At 32.8% G+C, this 21,669-nt stretch overlaps 1 protein-coding gene and 1 pseudogene across 1 annotated transcript; one reads left to right on the plus strand and one right to left on the minus strand.

The window, feature by feature from the left end:
- The first annotated feature begins 4,110 nt into the window (after positions 1-4,110).
- LOC131596672 (AP-2 complex subunit sigma) lies at positions 4,111-6,481 on the plus strand. The gene is made up of 6 exons (XM_058869398.1): positions 4,111-4,263; positions 4,358-4,456; positions 4,532-4,582; positions 4,659-4,832; positions 6,007-6,066; positions 6,243-6,481. Exons 1-6 carry the CDS (start codon positions 4,261-4,263, stop codon positions 6,282-6,284), a joined length of 429 nt encoding a protein of 142 aa, XP_058725381.1. The 5' UTR covers positions 4,111-4,260; the 3' UTR covers positions 6,285-6,481.
- Positions 6,482-6,577: 96 nt separating this feature from the next.
- LOC131596671 (uncharacterized) lies at positions 6,578-11,074 on the minus strand (annotated as a pseudogene).
- Positions 11,075-21,669: the final 10,595 nt, after the last annotated feature.

Here is a 21,669-nt window from a genome sequence, read left to right on the forward strand (position 1 = left end):
CACTGAACTATTCATGGGCCTCTGAGGCTTATTGGGCCGAAAGCGGTGTTGGGCCTAGCCTTGGCCCAGTCCAGAACAGATATATTCACGTAAAAGTGAATTTTTTACATGATTTGTAATAGACATGATAAAGAGGTTGAGAAGAAAAATATGACATTCATTCATTTTTTTATGCTAAACCCTAAAAACATTTGACACTAAGAACGACATATTATCGATGGTGATCGCTTGAATTTAATTATAGAAAAATTTGGTCTTCATCTTGGGGAAGCAGAAAAAACCTCTAACAACCTAAGTTCTTTCATTTCAGAAGTTTATATCATAAACTTAATCAGTTCAAGCTCATCATTTTATCAAAAAGTGAGATGTCATATATGAAACTATTTATTTTATTTTAGCATTACCTAAAGAGGGAAGAAATGGAAACTTTTTATTTTATTTGAACATATGTTTATAAGTGGGGGCAATTCCCACCTTACAAGCTAGTTATGTAAAGTTGAGTTATGTAACGCCCATTTGTTTATTTAATTAAATATTTTCAATTTAATTGTTGAAATTGTGAAATGTCGATTTAAATTGTGTTGTTATTAGTTAAATTAATTAGTTGATTAAGTGGTAGGACAAATATTAGAATAATATTAGATTAATTATATGGGCTTTTAATGATTAGAAGTAGTAAAAGTGGGGGGCATAGAAATGAAGCCCAATAAGAGTGATAGAAAAATAGTATTAGTATTATATGGTTAATTAGAATAAAAGAAAATTATAAATAGCAACAGGAGAGTTTTAGGTTTTTATCAGAAAAAGAGGAACAAGGGTTTTGAAAAAGAGAGATACGTAGAAGTTGCAGAAAAGAGGCAAGACTATGATTCAATAGGAGAATTAGAGCAACCTTCAATCCAAGGTAAGAATGGGGTTCTAACTCTATAATAGGATATATGATGAATGGTATGTGGGATTTAGGTTGTTAAAATTGTTGTTGTGTGTGTTGACTTGCTGTGAAAATTTGGAAATTGATGAAAGTGGTATTGACTGTCATGAAATTTTGATACAGGTAGTATTTCAATTGATTGAATTTGGTTATTGTAAATTAAGGTAAACCGTAAATAGATTAAGTCTTCCTGTAATATTAGGAGATGGCATGATTAATTGAGTGAAAACTCATGGAAGAATCGGCTGAATTTTGATGAAGACGATGAGTTTCCGAGGTACAGAAAGATAGTGGCGGGAGCCACCATGTTTTAGTGGCGAGTGCCACTATATTAGGATAATATAAAGTGGTAAAGTGGGGGAGAGGCGGCACCTGCCACCAAGAAAGAGGCGGCTACCCCTATGAGCACAACAAGGAAGGGACGCTCACCCCCTGTGAATGAAGAAGAAAAGGGAGCGCCTACCACCAAGGAAGGGGCGGCTGTCCCTATGAGCACAACAAGGAAGAGGGCGCTCACCCCCTATAAGTGAAGAAGAAAAGAGAGCGCCTGCTCCTTGGGGAAGAAAGAATAGGGGCGGTCACCCCTTGTGGTAGTGGGGACCACCAAAAATTTATACTTTGCCTAATTATTTCTAGGTCCATGTAGCAATTAGTGACAGTAATGAACTAATGTCTAAGTAAGTGGTAGTATGTAAATTAAATTAATGCATGTTAACTAAAGGGAAATATGCCTTAGCAACAGTAGCCGGGAATTACACATAGCAGAGTAATATTGTCTGTAGGTATCATTAAGGAGAAGATTAGCAAAGATCAATAACAACATTAAAAAAAATTATGGAGTTTCTAATAGCAGTAAGAATGTGGAAAATATATCAGTAATTTTAGCAGAAGAAATAGTTAGCAAAATAAAGTCGAACTACCTGATTAATTGTATAGAGTGTTTGCGATATTTTGGTTAAAACCGAGAATTGTACAAGTTGCTATGATGTAATTATCGTTGATATGAATTTTTCAGGTAGTGATGAATGTTGTTGAAATGCCTCTATTAATTGGCAAATTTAAGTTGTAGGCTTATGACTAATGTTGATTTTGTTGTTATGCTGCTGTTTAACTTTGTTGTTGTTATTTCGGCATTCATATCGTTGTCGCATACATAACATATCAAGTTAGGAGCTGATGCTCGGTAAGTTGGTCTGGATTGACAAATATTAAGCTGAAGGCGTATGCCTTGTTGACGCCTCTATTAATTGGCAGATTCTAAGTTGGGAGTTTTGCTCCATTGGTACCACATACATGTGCACTGTACGAGTCGCATTTCGTGTCACATATTTGAATTGTTGTTATTATAATATAAAGATGTTTATGTTGTTGAATTGTGATGATGGATATTGTTTGAAAGTTGTTGAAGTGGTGATTTTATATAATCTAATTCTAATATATTATTTATCATACGTTCTATTATATGGTTTGACATCTCAGCCCTTCTGTTTGAATGTTACCTCTATGTTGGTAACATGCAGGTAATCCAGAGCGAAGGCTGTTTACCTTCAGTAGTTTAAGTTAGGTGTTGGTCGCTCTGACACGTAACACTGAGGGGGATGAACGTGTGTTGCTTTATTGTTGATTTTATTTCCATTGCTGAATTTTGTTAAATACTTTGTTGCTTTGAAATCGTTTAGGTTGGACAAAGATGTTATGCTTTTGAGCTGAATTTTATGAATTTGCTGCGTGGTAATTTAAAAGTTGTTTTATTTTGAGGACATAAAGTTGTTGTTATTTGTTCATCCAAGTTGTTATTTGTATATGTATTACATGCGATTATATGTTGACGTTTTAAGTTGAAAAATGTGGCATCCTATTTGTGTTGTGACTCTGATTTTAATATTATCCTTCGGGTAGAAATGAGGTGTTACAAGTTAGGCTTAACCACAATTCTAAAATGGTATCAAAACTAAGTTTAAGATCCATTGACCTATATGCTATCAGGTTCTGGTTATTGGATTTTCTACTATTTATATTCACACTCCAGATATATAGTCATGTGCGTAACGGGTGTATGTTAAAGAGTCTCATATTAGATAATATATGGCCTAAACATATGTTAATAAGTGTGGTGATCCTCACTTGACAATCTTGTTTGTAGGAATAAGTTTAACCCAACCTAAATTCTAAAATTGTACTAGAGTCTATCATAGATCTGATCGTCCAAGCTTTATGCTCATTAAGGCTCAAGTGTGATATAATGTGTTAAAGAGTCTTACATTGTGGTTGGGTTTAACCTTACAAAATCATCTTATAAGGTGAGGACTATCCTCACTTATAAACACAACACATTACATATCTCTAAGCATTGCAGGAATAAATCCACCCTCTTCAAACTCAATACAATGCAAGTGTTATAGGTTGTAATGAAGTAAAACTAAATGCTATAATTAGGCGACAAGGAGAAGACCGTAATTAAGACGGAATTTTCAATACACCCTCTCACGCTCAAGCCTTAATGGGCCTGAAGCGTGGATGATTTACGAAACTCAATAACATAGCTAGTATATGCTCTGATATCATCTTAATAATTTGGTTTTGACTTAACTCATCCTTACAAAACCAACTGGTAAGGTGAGGATTTCCCTTACTTATAAACACAACACAACACATATCTCGAAGAAATATAAGACTAAATTCACTTATTAAAATCTAACATAATTAGATATGGCAACAATATGAGGAGAATATGGGTTTTACCTTCCCCATACCCAAATCTGACTCCATGATAAATACATGTTTCATACCTTATCTCTAGTGGTAATAAATAATTGAACTCTAAACTCGTCCTAAATAAGTTTGGGATGGGTTAAGGTATCTCCACCTTGATCTCATCCCTATAGTGGAATCAATTTTTAATAGAAATAATCATTTCCTCTAATCCAAAATTTGCCTCAAACCTAAAACATGTGTCAAACCTGACAACCATCAACATATAATTACAAATATAATTACAAATAATTAAATAAATCAATTTCAAATTTACATTTTAAATATTTCAAATAATAAGTAAAACACAAATATAAAAGCATTGATCATGCAACTAATATTTCAAATTATTAAAGCTAAATAATAAAGTAAAGACCAATATATTAAAAATAAATTTAGACAAAAAACGGTTAACAATATTAAAAATAAAAAAAGAATTTATCGGCTCGACGTGGTTAGGCAGTCAACAAAAGTAAAATAACGTCGTCTCCGTGAATTCACGGCATTTGCAACAAGAGAAACAAGTGGAAACTGTTCCAAATCTTCAATCCTTCCATCAAATCCATTCTTTCAACCAAATGGTACTCTCTTTCTACTCTTAACAATTTCTCTTTTTTTCATTTCATTTTCAAAAATCAAATAAATTAACCATTTTCTTCCCCTTTTGAATCGCAGATCCGATTCATTCTTTTGCAGAACCGCCAGGGTAAAACCCGTTTAGCCAAATACTATGTTCCTCTCGAAGATTCCGAGAAACACAAGGTCGAATACGAGGTACTAACTTTCTTCCTTAATTACCATTTTCTCCTCCGCTTAACCTAAACCTAATTTTCTCTATTTCATTTTTAGGTTCATCGTCTCGTTGTAAATAGAGATCCCAAATACACTAATTTCGTTGAGGTAGTATCAATTTTTTTGAAAGATTGTGTTTTTTTTTTTGTTCATTGTGTTTGATGATGGGTGATTTGTTTTGCAGTTTCGTACACACAAGGTTATATACAGGAGATATGCTGGATTGTTTTTCTCACTTTGTGTTGATATTACCGATAATGAATTGGCCTATTTAGAGTGTATCCATTTGTTTGTTGAAATTTTGGATCACTTCTTCAGCAATGTCTGTGAACTTGATTTGGTTTTTAACTTCCACAAGGTTTGGTTTTTTTTTTTTAGCATCAATATATTTATGTGCTTACATTACTCAATTATTCCATTTTCTCAAATTGTTATCGGTGTTGTCATGATAATGTTAATGTTGCGTTGGGTTTGTGTGGTAAAACTAGACAAGATAAGACTGAGTTGGAATAACGTCTCTGTTGTAAGAAAGACGGTGAAAACTTGGCTTAGGTGGTTCGAACATTTAGATTTTGTAGTATAAAAAGTAGATCAGATGGGGTTAGTCAAATCATTAGAGAAACTATTCAGAAAGATTTAGAGATCAATGAGTTTGATAGAAGCATGATATATGAATCAACATTTTGGCGTCGATTGATCCATGTGGTAAGCTTTAGTTGTTGTTTGGCTTCTGGCTTATATTAGAGTTTTTGCAAAACTATCGTCTGCACTGAACCATTTGCTATGCTACATTTTGTGTTATTTAGTTTCTTATTGAGCATTCCTTATATGCAACTTCATCCACTGTGTTATTTAGGTTCTAATTAAGCATTCCTTATATGCAACTTCATCCACTGTGTTATGTAGTTTCTAATTAAGCATTCCTTATACGCAACTTCATCCACTGTGTTATTTAGGTTCTAATTAAGCATTCCTTATATGCAACTTCATCCACTGTGTTATGTAGTTTCTAATTAAGCATTCCTTATACGCAACTTCATCCACTGTGTTATTTAGGTTCTAATTAAGCATTCCTTATATGCAACTTCATCCACTGTGTTATGTAGTTTCTAATTAAGCATTCCTTATACGCAACTTCATCCACTGTGTTATTTAGGTTCTAATTAAGCATTCCTTATATGCAACTTCATCCACTGTGTTATGTAGTTTCTAATTAAGCATTCCTTATACGCAACTTCATCCACTGTGTTATTTAGGTTCTAATTAAGCATTCCTTATATGCAACTTCATCCACTGTGTTATGTAGTTTCTAATTAAGCATTCCTTATACGCAACTTCATCCATTGATTGTGTTGTAGATATATCCCAAGTTTTACGGGCTCTACATATATTATGTTATCTTGTCTAAGTGAAGTAGTGATTACAGAGGGCTGGGATTGGAGTGGTTATTGATTATAATGTTGAATCTCATTGCTTCTTAAGATTTTTTCTTCTTGTTGTTCCTTGCTCATTTAGTTTTATTTGGCTTGAAGGTATACCTTATACTTGATGAATTCATTCTAGCGGGTGAACTGCAAGAAACAAGCAAAAAGGTATACATTTTCTTTTGATATGTGATTACTTAATGGAAGTTTGGGCTGTATAGTTATTAAATTATGATTTTAGGCTTAGTTCCTTGGCTTCTTTGTGCATCTTGATTGTAAGCTAAATTTATGACACACACAACCCGGATTCCAGAACCAAACCAACTTGTTTTCTGTGCTTGCAGGCTATCATTGAAAGAATGGGAGAACTTGAAAAACTAGAGTGAAACATAGCAGTTCAGCAGAGTCACAATGGCTTGGAGATTTTGATGATGATGATGATGTACTTGGGCATTTGGAGTGATTCTTGTATTTTAATTGTGATATGTGATACAACTTTGATATTTTCCCCCTTGAGCCATGTATTATGTACACTACCAAGGCTTCTTTTGGCTTGTGTTAATATATTGTAGACATTCATGAAGTCAGTTTTTAGTAACCTTTTTTCATTGTCTGTAATTTTATTTGCATCACACCAAAATTTTATACAACTGGATATTAGTAATATATAAATAATCAATTTCAAAATAATATTTTTTTGATAAATATAGAACTAGTAGTATTTGAAGTATGGTAAATGTTTCATTTTCACTATGGAGACTAAGAAGATTCTAGCCTTCCTTTCTACCACTTATATGCAACAAATGTGACTAACAGGTTTAACATTTGAAGCAATGCTGTACCAATACATAAGAACCTGTCTCTAATTTCTTCAAATATAGTATTGAGATGAAGATCTTGCCCATTTGTCTTGAATGGGGGCAATGAGCTGCTGTTGACGTCCGGCGATTTTCGATCTGAATATTTCTTGTGATACAGAGGTATTTGGAAAAATGGCTTGGGCACATGGAACTATTGCAGAAGAGTCATTTCTTCCACTTTGCCAATTAGGATTTTGGGTCCTCATAACAATATTGCAATTGACAGAAGACCTACCCTGAGCTATTTGTTGTTGCATTGCCCAAAAGTTTTGGTGCTCTTGTTTACTATTTGAAGCTGTTGAACTATATTGAGTTCCACATAACTGGCTGCCATAATAATGAGGTTGTTGCAACCGAAGCTGCAGATAGTTAAAGCATTATAGAAAGACATTAGAGTATGCATGATATAATAGTAATAAGTTCGAGACATGTAGTTATGAGGATATTGAATTGCGTGTTTTATGGTCTTGGGTTGTTAGAATAGTTTTATTAAATTCATTGAGAGGAACAAACTTTAGCCACCTCATTTCATATTATTAGAAACATAGAATATGGAAGTTGGTCCCTAGATTTTGTTTGTTGTTCTTTTGCAACAAAGAAAGATTAACCAATATTAATACCTGTGGTCCTACAACAGACAACTGATCAAGGTAAACTGTTGAGGAGGCGTAACGACTCTGTTGTGTTGGCACGACCCTTTGTTGCTGTGCTGGGGACTGAAAATAAGGTACTTGCAAATTTGACAATGGTTCCAACCTACTTACAACTTTATTATAATTGTTGTTGTCAACCTTTAATCCATAATTTCCGGTTGACAAAGACAAGAAGTTGAAACTCTGCATAATAAAGACAGTTATCAGGGCATGAAAAGGGGATAAAGGGAGGCGTTGTTACCAAAAGTAACCTTGAGCTTACTTGTTTTTGACGATCACATACTCCAGATGTTGGAGTAGCCTTTGATGTCTCACCATAGTGGCATTGCTGCGAATGAATACTACCATTCTTACTTTCATTAGTATTCCTCACAGTAGCACAAGTAGCTATATTTCTCATTCCGTTCACGTTGTGTACTTCTAAAAGAACTTCACGATTTGATCCATCAGGCACTTTCATTTCATTACATTCATGAAGCTTGGACTCTTTGATAGCTCCTTGTTTTGACCCCTCTAAACGCCTTATTGTATGACTGATGAAAACATGAGTCGCGGACCTTTTCCGTGATCTTTTATGACTAACAACAGATGACACTAAAGACAAGCCTGGCCACAATGCAAGACTTTCTGATAAAACAACAGAAAGAACTTCAAGAATTAGTCGCGTTGATGTAAAAAACTTTAGCATATACTTTTATCACCAGAGTAAGAATGACATTTTGTTGTTTGGGGGAAGCATACCATTTTTTATCCGTTCCTTGATCGAATGCTGTTTTTGCTTGTTATCAACATTTCTGACCTGAAATGTAACGTATCACACCAATAATGAGTTATACTAGCTTACAAATAAGAGTTTTCGGCAGAACCATACAAACTGAAATTTGAAAAAGCCTACCGAGTCTAATTCGACATCTGATTTCTTTTCGTGTTGTTGTTTCTGTGATTGTCCGGACATATTTAATCTAAAAAATGTTGACAAAACATGTAACTCAAAAGACTTGAAAAGTATAATTTTCAGAATGCAACCAAAAAATACTCACCCCATTGCTAAACATAACTCAGAGTCGTGCAATGCAACTTTGTCGCAATATTCACGCTTCACCATCTCAGGCATGCTCTGAAGATTTGTTGATGGAGTACTAGTATGAGATGCCACCAATAAATTCGCCTTCTCAGAATGTTCTTGACCAATAGTTTCATTTAAAGAAGTAATTTTTGAAGTTTCTCTAGGTAAACAACTTTCAGGACTAAGACTTGCACGCTGACCGGTTCCTGAGACAAGAATGTATGACAAAAGAAAATGGAAAATCAAAACGCACGAGTTAATAACTAAAATTAAACTGACATTGCATCAAAATTATTCTCTTATGTAAAAGATAAGGGTGAGATTAACCTTCAAGAGCAGCATTAACATTCTCCTTCTTGTCCTGCAAAACTAAGGAGTCCTCTATCAAAGATTCTCCACATAGTTCCTTACTAACATGATTGGAATCACTGTGAGGGAACATTGCAGCCAAAGCATATAGAGTCTCAGCTACCTCTTCCTCGTCTTTCGTGATGGAACCAAAAACTCCTTCTCTTTGGGACAAGTTTTGGCTAATTTCCTGTTTCTATGAAAAGTAAAGTTCCAAGTTAAAGGTGAAAAAAATGGTTCGAAAACTAAGCAAAAGGTCAAGTTTTTGAAATTGGAATCAACAGAAACCACAAATGTCTTACTCACTTTAGACTTCTTTACATTATCCTTTTCTGAAGATTCTATTCCATTGTTCTTATGGTTCGCCTTTTCGGCATCAAGTAAGATGGATTCGCGACCGCGCTTCTTCATGGCTGTAATTTTAAAAGGAAAAGTAAGAATAAAGTTCAAGCTTCTTTTAAGCAAAATAAGAGACAAAAAGAATCATAGCAATATATTAGTTTAAAGAACAAGACATGTGAGCTTTATAAAAGCTTATCAACAAAAGCACTTTAGTAAGTAATTATCAATAACAAATTATAGAATGTGCTCATAACTTGTTTGAGATAGCTTTTGGTCCTTCTATTCCCATGCAGTTTCAAATTTTATATTTACATAGAAAACTAATATTAACATTGCAAATAAACCCAAACAAGCAATCAGATTCGGGTACTTTGAATTGAAGGAAAAAAAAAACATCGTCGGAGAAAAGTTATCAGTGAAGCTGGTGAATTCTTCACACCTATAACATGATGACAAATAAAACACAAACAACGTATTGAATGAACTAATCTTCAAATTTCATTATTTTTCGCATTTTATTGTATTGAGATGCGATTATCCACCGCGATGTGGTTTGGTTATGGGGTGGAGAAAATTAATTTGGAGTGAATTGATTTTGTAAAAATTGATTCTTGTTAAAAGTGAGTTGATGACAAAATGATGTTTGGATAACTTTCAGAAAAATTAAGTTGAACAGAAAATTTTGTAAATTTCTTACTGTCTAAAAAACACTTTTAAACTCAAAAATTACAAATTCTATCTTCAAGTAGAATCAATTCTAAAGGTCAAAATCAATTCTACTTTAGAAGAACGAAACATTTTAAAATCACTACAAAATCAATTCTACACCTCTGGAATTGCTTTTGCCACTACCAAAATGGAAACCAAACTTAGACATAGTAAACTTTAACACCCAACTGATCCTTTGGTTAATTAAAAGCTGTTACAGTCTCTTTCTGAAAAGATATACTTGTTGCAATAATTGACAAACAAAGAAAAAAAAAGACACATAATCAAGAGTCTAAGTATGTAACAATCATGACAAAGAAAAAGCAAAAGTTTCAAAGTTTGCTTCAAGTCTAATCCAAAATCAACAAAAACTCATAGAGTTCCTAAAGAAGAATAGAAAGAAAAGTAAAGATATCAATGATATTCAAAAAAACAACTGAAAAAAATTTGATTTTTAATTAGAAAATCACACTAACCAGAACGTAGCTTCCTTGGAACAGAAGCACCATAGCACCCATTCAAAAACTAAGGAAAAAAAAAGCCAAAAATCAGTAAGCATAAAAAGTTCATAAATTTAGAAATTTACAACAAAAACTTACATTATTCGGAATCTTAAATCTCTTTGGGTCTTGTTGTTGATGTTGTTTTTCACAACCCATTTCATTGACAGAACTCAAGCTTCTAACTTTTTCTTCCTTGTTCGATTTCTTCAAGAATTTGATAGCAGCACCACCGAAAACTATAAAGATAACAAAAAGGAGAGAAAGTGAGAAGCGTTATCTGCAAATAAAAGGAAAGAGAGAGAAAAACGACAAAGGGTTGAAATGGGTTTTGTTTGTTGGTTTCGAAAGAAACGAAAAATGAGTTGGTGATGTGTGATTTGTTTACCACCAAAGAGTTTATTTGTGTGTCGTCGTTTGTTGGCTCCACGCCTTAGGTTTTGGGTTTTGTTGTTGTTGTTCATGTTTTTGGATTGATGAGAATGAGAAAGGTGAAGATGAAGAGGAAAGTGAGTTTGTTTGAGACAAGACAAAAGAGGTTAAAGGGAACATGGAATGGGAATGATGAGGTTGTTTGTTTTGTTTGTAAATTGTAGTAGTACTAGTACTACTGTGGTGACTGTGCAGTTGTTGTGTTGGTCAGTGGAAAAAGAGGATAAGTAATTTGTGCCTCGTCTTCAGTGATTGTGAGATAAAGTAGGAGAGAAAAAAGAGATGAGAGAGAAGTTTATTTAATGAAGTGGCAAATTTTTTTTTTTGAGTAATTCAATGAAGGAAAATGGAAAGCATGGGAGAGATAAGTTTAGGGAGAGTAAATTAAGTTTACCCTTGAAATTGTGTAGTGCTACTATTGAACCAACTGTCATAATTATGATGCTCAAATTTAGGTCTAGACAAAGATTTATCATATGACTCTCTTGTTACTCCCTCAGTCTCAAAATAAATGTCGTTTAAGGTTGTTACACACAGATTAAGAAAAGTAATGATTTAATCAATAAAGATAATATCTTTACAAAATTACCCTTAATTACTATTGGTTGTTATATATTGTCATGACTTGAAAATAGTGTAGATAAGGGGTAAAATTGGTAAAAGTTAGTTAACGTTGCATTGGGAAAGTAAAGAGACTATCATTTTGAGACAATTTTTTATGGCTAAAAAGACACTTATTTTGGGACAGAGGGAGTATTATGTTATTCAAAATAGTGGAGAATTGGGTTTTAAAACTCTTTTGTGGGTTAAATTTGTTATATCGGCAGAATTATTCAAGCTCTCTTTTAATTGTGTTCGATGGAAAAGGTTTAGAATTTTTTTATAAGCAAATGATTGAATGTAAGAGAGTATTGGGGATACTCAACCCGTTTATAAACAAGAGAGTCTGTTTAAAAGAGTTACACATCAGAAACTACAATATAAATAATAGAACTCAAATGTCAATCCTCTCAACTTAAGTACCATGTACTTCTACAACCAAACATTTCCTAAGATAGAATTTTTGCCTAACGCAATAATCTCACTCATATCTTTGTGACTCCTTTGAAAAGAGTTTCATTCATAACAAGCCAAATGGACCAAACAGCCGCCAGCCAAAAAAGATAATCGAATTTCTTACTAATCTTTGGTCCGATCAAGAGAATGAAACATGTCAGGTGATGACAAGAAGAGACGAAAGGCACTAAAGTATCAAGACCAATCCAATGAGATAAAACCTACCACACATTTACATCTAGAGGACACAAGAAAAAAGATTAATTATATTCTCTTTCGAACCAAAAACAAGCCGACAAACAAGATTATATTGACCACTCTAATTCCCTTTATTTTGCTAGTTGATCCCGAGTTTGTAGTCTGTTGAGAAGAAATCTCCATGCGAAAAGTTTAATCTTGCTAGGTACGTAAGACTTCTACGTCTGCTTAAGAAAAGGTTTCAATTGAAGGAAAGAACGTGAACCTGTAGTAGACAGCCGAAGCTGGCGCTGAGTCGTTGCGATGACAGAAAAATATGCATCTATCCACCATTTAAAGGAGTTAGGTACCTCTGAGGTTGGAGCTAAATTCTATAATCAGTTCCACAATTATTGTCGTTCCATACCGAAGCACCATGAACCTGCTGGAAATTAAAGTTCTAGCTCCAACAACCGTTCACCCAACTCCCTATGTCAGCTATTGAAATTCGATTAGGATTCATACAATCAAATAAGGAAGGAAATTGGACCTTTAATGGAGCTTCTCCGCACGATTTATGACACCAAAAATCAATAGAGGAACCATCTCCAACTTTGGCTGCAATACTATTTCCAAACCAATTGTCATCACCCACCCCCCCCCCCAAGAACCAAGCGCTAATCTTAAGTCCCTAGACTAAAGAGAAGATTTTTTAACTTGCACTAACCAAGAATGATCCATAATGAGCCCCTTAGTATATCCATATATGAAACAAAGCAGTGCGTTCCAATCTGGACTTTTTTTCTAAAAGCATACGCCACTCCCATCTGCTCAATATAGCTCTATTGCACACTTCGCCTCCCTGACTCAGAGCCCCCCTTCAGCTTTCTGTTTGCAAACGGTGTCCCATACAACCTAATTGATATGCCTTTTATTTTATCCACCAAACTAAAGAAACGCTCTCTGAATGTTTGTAATTTCCCGAATCACCAACTTTGGGGCCTTGTAAAAAGAAAATAAGTATAGATGAAGAGCAGACAACACTGGATTTATCAACGTAACACAGCCTGCAATAGATAAATTCTTTCCTTTCCAAACTAGAAGTTTAACCAACAGAGCATCCCAAGACGATTTCCTACAAGGATTAATACCAATAGAAATCCCTAGAAAAGGAGAAAAGGGAAGGAAATATAGCTAATAGAGAAAGAAAGGAAATCAGATGCTGCCTCAAGAAAAGGAGAATTCACATTAACACCAAAAATCTTACTTTTATGAAAGTTGACTCTTAGGCCCAAATCTAACTCAAAACCACTCAAAACTGATTTAATCGACTAAAGATTCAACCAAGAAGCATTCCCCATGATGATAGTATCGTCGTAAAATTGAAGTAGGTCAAACTCCAAATTTTGCAATAATTGGAACAATTGAAAATTACGACCCACTCTCGCATTCCATTAGTTCACTCTTCGTTGAATTTGTTTTTGTAATTGTGAGATAAAGTAGGAGAGAAAAAAGAAAAGAGAAAGAAGTTTATTCATGAAGTGGCAATTTTTCGGAGTTATTCGATGAAGGAAAATGGAAAGCATGGGAGAGATAAGTTAGAGAGATTAAATTAAGTTTACCCTTGGAATTATGTAGTGCTACTATTGAACCAACCACCATAATTATGATGCTCAAATTTAGGTCTAGAGAAAGATTTATCATATCACTCTCCTATTATTATGTTATTCAAAATAATAGAGAATTGATATGTTATTCAAAATAATGGAGAATTGGGTTTCAAAACACTTTCGTTGGTTAAATTTGTAATATCGACATAATTATACAAGCTCTCGAATCTTAATAGCATTTAATGGCAAAGGTTTAGAATTCTATAGTTGAAGGAGGAAGATGCAAATACTAAATATTGTTATGGATGCGATCATCTCTTTATAAGTTGGTGGCAAAGGTGTTGGCTACTAGATTTGGGCAGTGATGGAGAAACTCGTTTCTCCTAATCAATCGACTTTCCTCAAGGTGTGGCTATTAATGAGGTGGATTTTGATAAACAGATGATTCAGTTAGGTGGAGCTTTCTGGATTATATGCTTATCATATTTGGTTTTTTTGAGAAGTGGAGATCTTAGATAAAAGCTCGGGTCTTTTTTGAGAACCTTGTGGTGCTGGTTAATGGGTGTTTCACCTAAGAGATAAGCATCCAACGACTATTAGAACAAAATCTGTTCATAGTCCTTAGGTTTTGATGATAACAAAGTACTTCAAAAATAATAGGGAATACTAACATTTGTTTAAGTGTACATGATCACTAAGCGAGTAATTAATTAGGTTCTGACCTAATTAAATGGCTTGTAAAGAAGAAGCATATAATTCATATTCAAATGGATCAAATTTTGATTTTGAAATAGAACCTAAGTGCCATATTGACTCAAACTATGATAAGCTGGAAATGTAGTACAACACCTTTTGGTTTGTACTCTATACAAAAGCAGCTTCATCTTGTTAACTTCCAGAATTATGGAGAAAGTCAACTGGAGATTTTAGCGCTAGGCTCAAAGATGTGTGAACTCCTTACTTGAGAAAGACACAATGGAGAAAGAGATTATTCAGAAGATGAAGATCTTTATCCTACCTACTCCAACGTCTCTATCTTGGAAAACGCTTCTTCAAGAAAGATACTTGTGCAAGGAAGCTTTCGACATCTCTTTTGTTCCCTTTATATAAGGATTTGAAGATTCAAAAGAATCAACAAGGATACATACAACAAGATAGAACATAAATTGTTTCGCTCTCTAAGCTTTCGTACATAGTTGTTGTGTTACACATAGACTTGAGATTTTCTTACACTTGTATATCTTAGAAATATCAAGTAACAAGGTCTTTGGTTATGTTGTATTCTTTGTACCTCTTATTGTATATAAGGTACATCTTGTTGGAATTTTAAACATTTTATTTAGAATTTGGAAAAGTCACAAACAATGTGTTTGAATACGATAGTTTCTTTCTTGTTGATTGAGCAAGGGAGTCTTGATCCATGTCGTGCTGGCAACAACAAATATCTAGTTAGTAATGAGTTGCCTTTGATCCTTAATATACCTGTGTTCAAAAAGTTTTACATTAAAGATTGTACTTGGCAGGATGGAAAAGATCTTACTATACAAGCTCCATTACTTGAAAATATTTCCATTGAAGACAATGGATTTTGTAACAACACGTCTTATGTCGTGTCTGAACAATCTATCACATTAAATTCTAAGCTTATCAAACAATTCATATATTCTGTCAGGATGTGGTTTCACACTAATTCAACTTTTTTTATCAGAATTTTATATCCTTAGATTCTGTTGAAATTGTTTTGAACAAGTGTAAACTATCATTTTCTGAGGCAAAGCTCCTTCATTTTCTCCTCTTCCTTTTTCAACAATTCTATAATTTGAAATCTATCAAATTGGAGGGCTTCTGTAACGCCTCAATTTTGATTAAGTTATTTTAATGGACCAGGATCATCTCCTGCTTTTTCCATTCAGCCACCATTCTGCCTTGAATCAAATGGCTAAAAAAAATTAATTAATTCAATCAATTAGAAGGAAGAGAAACAAAATGTAAATCCAATTGTTAGAATTATAGTTGCACACACAACATGAGAGGATTCTGTAGGGGTGGCAAACGGGCATGCCCGCCCCGTTTAGGCCCGCCTCGCAAAAGCCCGCGAAAAAATGGTGCGGGGCGGACATATTAGAGAGTGCGGGTCTAAAACCTTGCCCCGCCCCGCAAAAAAGTGAGGGAGGGGCGGGGAAAGCCCGCGGGCATTGAACATTTTAGGCCTAAAAATAGAAAAACTGAATGAAAAAGCTCATGCCCGCAAAAAAACGAGGCGGGGCAGGCACACTAAAGGGAGCGAGCCTAAAACCTCCCCCCGTCCCGCGAAAAAGTGCGGGTAAAACAGGCTTTCCCCGCAGGCCGGGCCCGTTTTGCCACCCTTAGGATTCTGGTCCATTATTGATTTATTCATGACTTTTATATGAATTATTTAATTATTGTGTAGTTGAAATAAAATGAATACGAGTCATGGGGTGCGTGTCCTTAAGGTGGCGGCGTAAAGAGAAAATTAGAGGTTGATAGAATTAATTTAGAATTAGTTTGATAGTTAAAATAAGATTGTTTTGAAAATTAAATTAATAAAATAAGAAAATAATAGAATTTGGGCTTAGAATGGGAATTAGAAGAAATAGATCGAGTAAGGAGTAAAAGGAGTGTAAGTAGGGAGATGAAATTATAATTTCTAAGGATTAGAGTAATTACCCTAATTATAAAAGTTTAAGAGTTAACCGAGTTTGGGGAGAGAAAGTGTTAAAACGTAGAAAGAGGGAAGAGTTAGCATTGGAACTTAGAGCTTTGGAAGAAGGAATAAAATTAATAAATTCAGAGTTTTATTGTTGTTAGGAAACCAAGGTAAGAGGGGAGAAACTACTTCTTTAAGGGTGTATTGCATAAGGGTTAGAAGAGGAGTCCTTAACCTCCAATAGGATTTTATGTATTGGATATGAAATCTATAGAATTTGTGTTATTTTGATGTTGTATTATGATTTTGATGAATAAATTCATGTATCAATATGTGCTAATAATTCTGTTCGGAGTCACTTTCATGTTTATGTCATTGTTGAGGTTTTGAAAGTTTTAGGTATAATTTTAAAGTAACGAACTTCATCGAGTAAATGTGTTAGATTGATGAATTAATACATTATAGTTGATGTATAATATGTGGGATAATTTTATGACTCCTTTTGAGTGGTTGGGTTCAAGATTATGAGCTTTCAAAGAACTTTCATCGTAGAAAACACGATTCTTCCTTCTGTATCAGGGTGATGGTCGTCACCCATGCGACGACCAGGTCGTCGTGTTGTTGATGGCGCTGACAAGCGTCAGCTGCCTGATGGGGAGATCGTTAAGGTCTTTAAGCTTGGTTTCTCAAGTGACACTGGGTGGCGGTCGTCACCCAGGTGACAACCACGTCGACACAAGCCCAGTGGCGGAGCCAGCAAAATTATAAAGCTTGGGCAAAATTTTAAAGACTGGAAATTCACATTTTCGAGACTTTTTTGCGGTGAATGTTATAATAATATCAATATCATCAAGTGACTTGAATATCTTTCGCTCGGTGCAACATACCATCAAATCATTAAACCACGTATCGTTGGTTTTATTGTGTAATTTAGACTTGATAATCTTCATTGCTGAAAAAGCTCTTTCAACGGATATAGTCGTCACCGACAATATCAAAGCTAGCGCAATAAGTTTGTAAACCAATTTCAGTTTGAAAAAGATCTTTTTTAATTTTAGCGTTAAATAAGTTTTTGGTCTTATAAAATACCAAAATTTGGTTTTTGGTCCCTATAAAAGCAGATGACATATTTTGGTCCCTACAAAATTATTATACATGTAGTTTTAGTCCTTATTGTTAAACTAATGTATATTTTTAAGTGATTATTTTATAGACATGTTTAGAACGTTTTAAAAATTTCATTGAAAAAAATTTAAAATTTAATTTGTAAGTCGAAATTTTACCCAAGCTAGCCAGCTAGAACCGCCCATGCACAAGCCCAAGAAGGTCGTCATCCCATCAGTGGCTAATCTTGAGGTCATAAAATATAATTGTAGTCATAAAATGAAGCAAAATAAAATATTCTTAAGTAAGAAACAACACATGTTGTTTAATGTAAATTGGTAGTTACTAATTGAGATTCAATTCATAATTCAAATATGCAAAATAGTAATATTTTCCTATTCCCCTTTCTGGAAAAAACGAAGAACCCTATTTTCTTTTCTCTTTAAACTAGGGATGGCAATTTGGCCCATCCCCAGTGGATACCCACAAAAAATCTCATATCGGATAGGGTAAATACCCATAAAAATGGGTATGGGCACGGGCACGGGTAATTACCCATTAAAATATGCGGGTATGGGTGCGGGCACGGGTACCTTACTACCCAACCCGCCTCATACCCACACTATATATTTCTATAATGTCATTTATATTACTATATAAAAATCCATGATTCTAAATTATTTTAAAAATATATCGCTATTAAATCATTATACATTTTAATAAAAGTGTTTATTTGTTTCTTAACTCAATAATAAAATACATAATTTTTTTAATATTGTTAAAAAGACTTAAATTATATGATATTTTATAATTAAACGATTTAATTTTATTATAAATGCGGGTAAACGGGTACGGGTATGGGCACTGAGGTACCCACAGGGTACGGGTACGGGCACGAATATTGATATCCACGCGGGTTTGGGCTCGGGTACGGGAATTTTTTTAAATTGCGGGTATGGGGACGGGTACTATAGTACCCTGCCCAAACACTGCCCATTGCCATCCCTACTTTAAACACCATTGTTGCTCAAGCAAAATCTCTCAAGCACCATTATTGTTCTTTCAAATCCAAGCTCTATCATTTTAGAAACTAAACACTACTCAATCTCTTTTCTTTTCTTTGATTTCAAATTTTTCTTTCAATCTCCACAAAACACACTACTTACTTACCCATAGATTCTTTCCTTATTTCTATACAAATTTTGTTGTTGTGGTTGATGCGGTAAAAAGATTTCGTTGAAATTGTTTACTTTATTGAAATTGTTTCTTCAGCATAGATTTTATTTATTTTGTAACTCAGATTTTGCACCACTGTTTCTTCTCCGTAGATTTTGTTGATTTGGATGATTTAAACTGAAACTATACCTTTTTTGTGGTGTCTGGGTTTCTCCAACTACAACAAATCATTTATACTAGATGGCTTAAATCCTTAGACTTTTTGATAATTTATTCCTAGTTATTGAATTTTGAATACAATTGGAGTTAGAAGTCAGTTGCATTTTGCTAATTATATTGGAAATTTGTGGCTGGTTTGTTGTAGAAAGTGTTTGGAGATTTTTTTAACTCTTGAATTGTAGTTGTGTAGAAACTTGGGGTATGAAGGTTAAATCTTGTTGCTAGAAAAGGCTACAGGTTAAATTTGTTTGAAACTTGTTTGGAGTTTTTTTAGTTTTTAATGTTATTATTTTGCATATTTAAGTTATTCAAATATGAAATTAAAATGTATTTAAGCCTAAAATAAAAAGACCATTCAAGACAAAAGCTACTAAAAATATTTGGAGTCATTGAAGTTCCAATGCTAATTGCTAAGCCTAATACAGTATCACTTCGGTGCTATACACTTTTCAGTTTTACATTTTAAAAATAATGATTCAGTTTTGTTTTATGTTTAGTTAATTGTAATTTAGTTTGGTTTTAGAACCGTTAAATAAAATATTAGTTTGATTCACTGACCAAACTTATCGATTCGATTATTTTTACTTTAACTCAGTTCAGTTCGGCTGTTTAAATTGGTTTGCAGTAGTTTTTAATATTGAGCTTATTGTAAGGTTAGGTATTGGGCTATTTGGACCTTAAGCCCATATTTGAAGCTTATCCTTTATTCTTGGTGTAGGTTGAAGGTTAGAGTTCCATTCAAAAAAAATAAAAATTGAAGGTTAGAGTTTTAAGTTTTTTTGTTTTGGGTTCTACGATTTTTCTATTGTTTTTTTTACCGTGTTTCAGTTTCTCTAGTCTCACCTCTATTCTTTTTATTGTTTTAATTTTTTTGACTCTACTTCTAATTTTATCAGCCATTTTATTTATATTTTTTCTCTATTTGTTTCATGATTTGTGTATACTAGTAAATAGCAAAAGAGAAAAAGGTTCATAATGACTGTGTAAAATAATTTTGTATTGTCAACCAATCACAATTTTATATGAGAATAAATTACATTTTAATTAAATTTTTTTTTTAATGACAACACACTTTAATAATTTTTTATTGGATAATAGTATAAAATAATTTTACGCATATAAATTAAACTCATAGAAAAATGCATAAGTTATATTAGTTTTTAATGTCTTTACAATAACAGATTTGTTACTTTATCAATCTCAGATAAATGGGCTTTTTGATCTAAAGGTTAGATGTTTATTTTTTTTATTTGCTATTTATAATTTTACATTTTTATTTATTTCCATTTCTCTCTTTTTACCTATGTTTTTATTTTTGTTTCATGAATATGGCATCTTTATACAGTGCATCTTTATAACAGAAGGTTAAGTTTCATTTTGTACATTTTAATTTTTTTAACATAGTATATTTTAATTTTTTATTTTACATTAATACTTTTTTTTACATTATTACTTTTAAATACAAATATTTTTCTCCCTTTTAAGCATCTAAGCTAATAATCATTTCCTCATTCAATTTATTATTTACTTTTAAGAGATATAGTAGTTAGACCCGTGCAAGGCACGGGTTAAATATTTTTTAAGTGAACAAAATATTCGAAAAACACTCATAATTTAAATTTATTATTTATTATAAATTTATTAAACTGATATAAAATTTATAGTAAACAAATATTTAGAAAATCATAATAATGATTATATTATATTAGAAATATTAATGTATTATCTTTTAAATAGAAATTCAAGTTTTGGAACATAAAAAGACCATAGTAAATTAGTAAGATAGAGTTTTAATAATTAGTACAGTAAGTATTTTATTCTCTTATAATATTTGATTATTATAACCGAAATAAAATCTCATATAATTTCGAAAATTAAATGAAGATATTATCATCATATATTAAATAAATAATGTGTTTTAAAAATATTCATAATGAATGTGAGAATGTATTTAATTTAATTTTTTATTTTTTAATTAAAAAATATTTCAAAAGGAGTAAGAATAAATAATACAGTGGTTCAAATTCAAATAATAATATGATTACAAATTCGATAAAGCTCATTCCCTCCCCGCCTAAATAACAAAACTTAAAATTTAATAAGTAAATGTGACAATTTTATATTTTAAAAAGTAAATAAAATCCAAATAATAATATTATTATCAAATATCTAAGGTAGTCTCATGCTCCGGAAGGTATTTTATATTTTAAACAACTTGAAAATCACCGGAATACTTTTTCTATGTGTTCCGGTGTGATTTTTTTTAAAACCTGAAGACTTTGAAAAAGTGTTTTGATTTATATATTTTTGAGTGTTTCGAAATTTTTTCTGAAATATAAGAAAAAATGAATTTTTTTAAAATATATACTACTTATATGAAGGTATTTTGGTTTAAATTTTTTGTGTGTAAAAATATGGGTATAATTGTAAAGGTAGAAAGTAAAATTTTCAAGTTACTTCATGATATAGAAAAGTAATTGGGCTTGAAAATATTAATAGTCCAATAACCTAAATAATTGGAACAAACTAGCATTTAACATGTCGCCCCCTGTACGAGAAAAACTTGCAAGGATACGCACATAAATCTTTAGTGTTAGGAACAACTAATAAGAAAAAGAAAATTTTAAATTTATTTAAAATTTAACTTCTTTTTTAATTGGATTCATGGAGTGGTTGTGATTGAGTAGGAGAGAGAAATTTTTTTTTTTAATTAATAAAAAATTGTAATTGGTTGTTTATAAAACCACTTGTTATGTTTGTGTTCAAGCAAATATTCCCCCTGTACTATATCTATCTAGGATCCTCAATGATGGGTGTTATAATTTTTATATTCTTACAAACAAATTTTGAAA

Source organism: Vicia villosa, linkage group LG4, assembly GCF_029867415.1.
Source record: "Vicia villosa cultivar HV-30 ecotype Madison, WI linkage group LG4, Vvil1.0, whole genome shotgun sequence".
Classification (NCBI taxonomy): Eukaryota; Viridiplantae; Streptophyta; class Magnoliopsida; order Fabales; family Fabaceae; genus Vicia; species Vicia villosa.

Coding starts and splice junctions, on each gene's coding strand:
- LOC131596672 (XM_058869398.1), top strand. Junction 4,457..4,531: donor AACACAAGGTCGAATACGAG/GTACTAACTTTC, acceptor TTTCATTTTTAG/GTTCATCGTCTCGTTGTAAA. Junction 4,833..6,006: donor TGGTTTTTAACTTCCACAAG/GTTTGGTTTTTT, acceptor TTTGGCTTGAAG/GTATACCTTATACTTGATGA.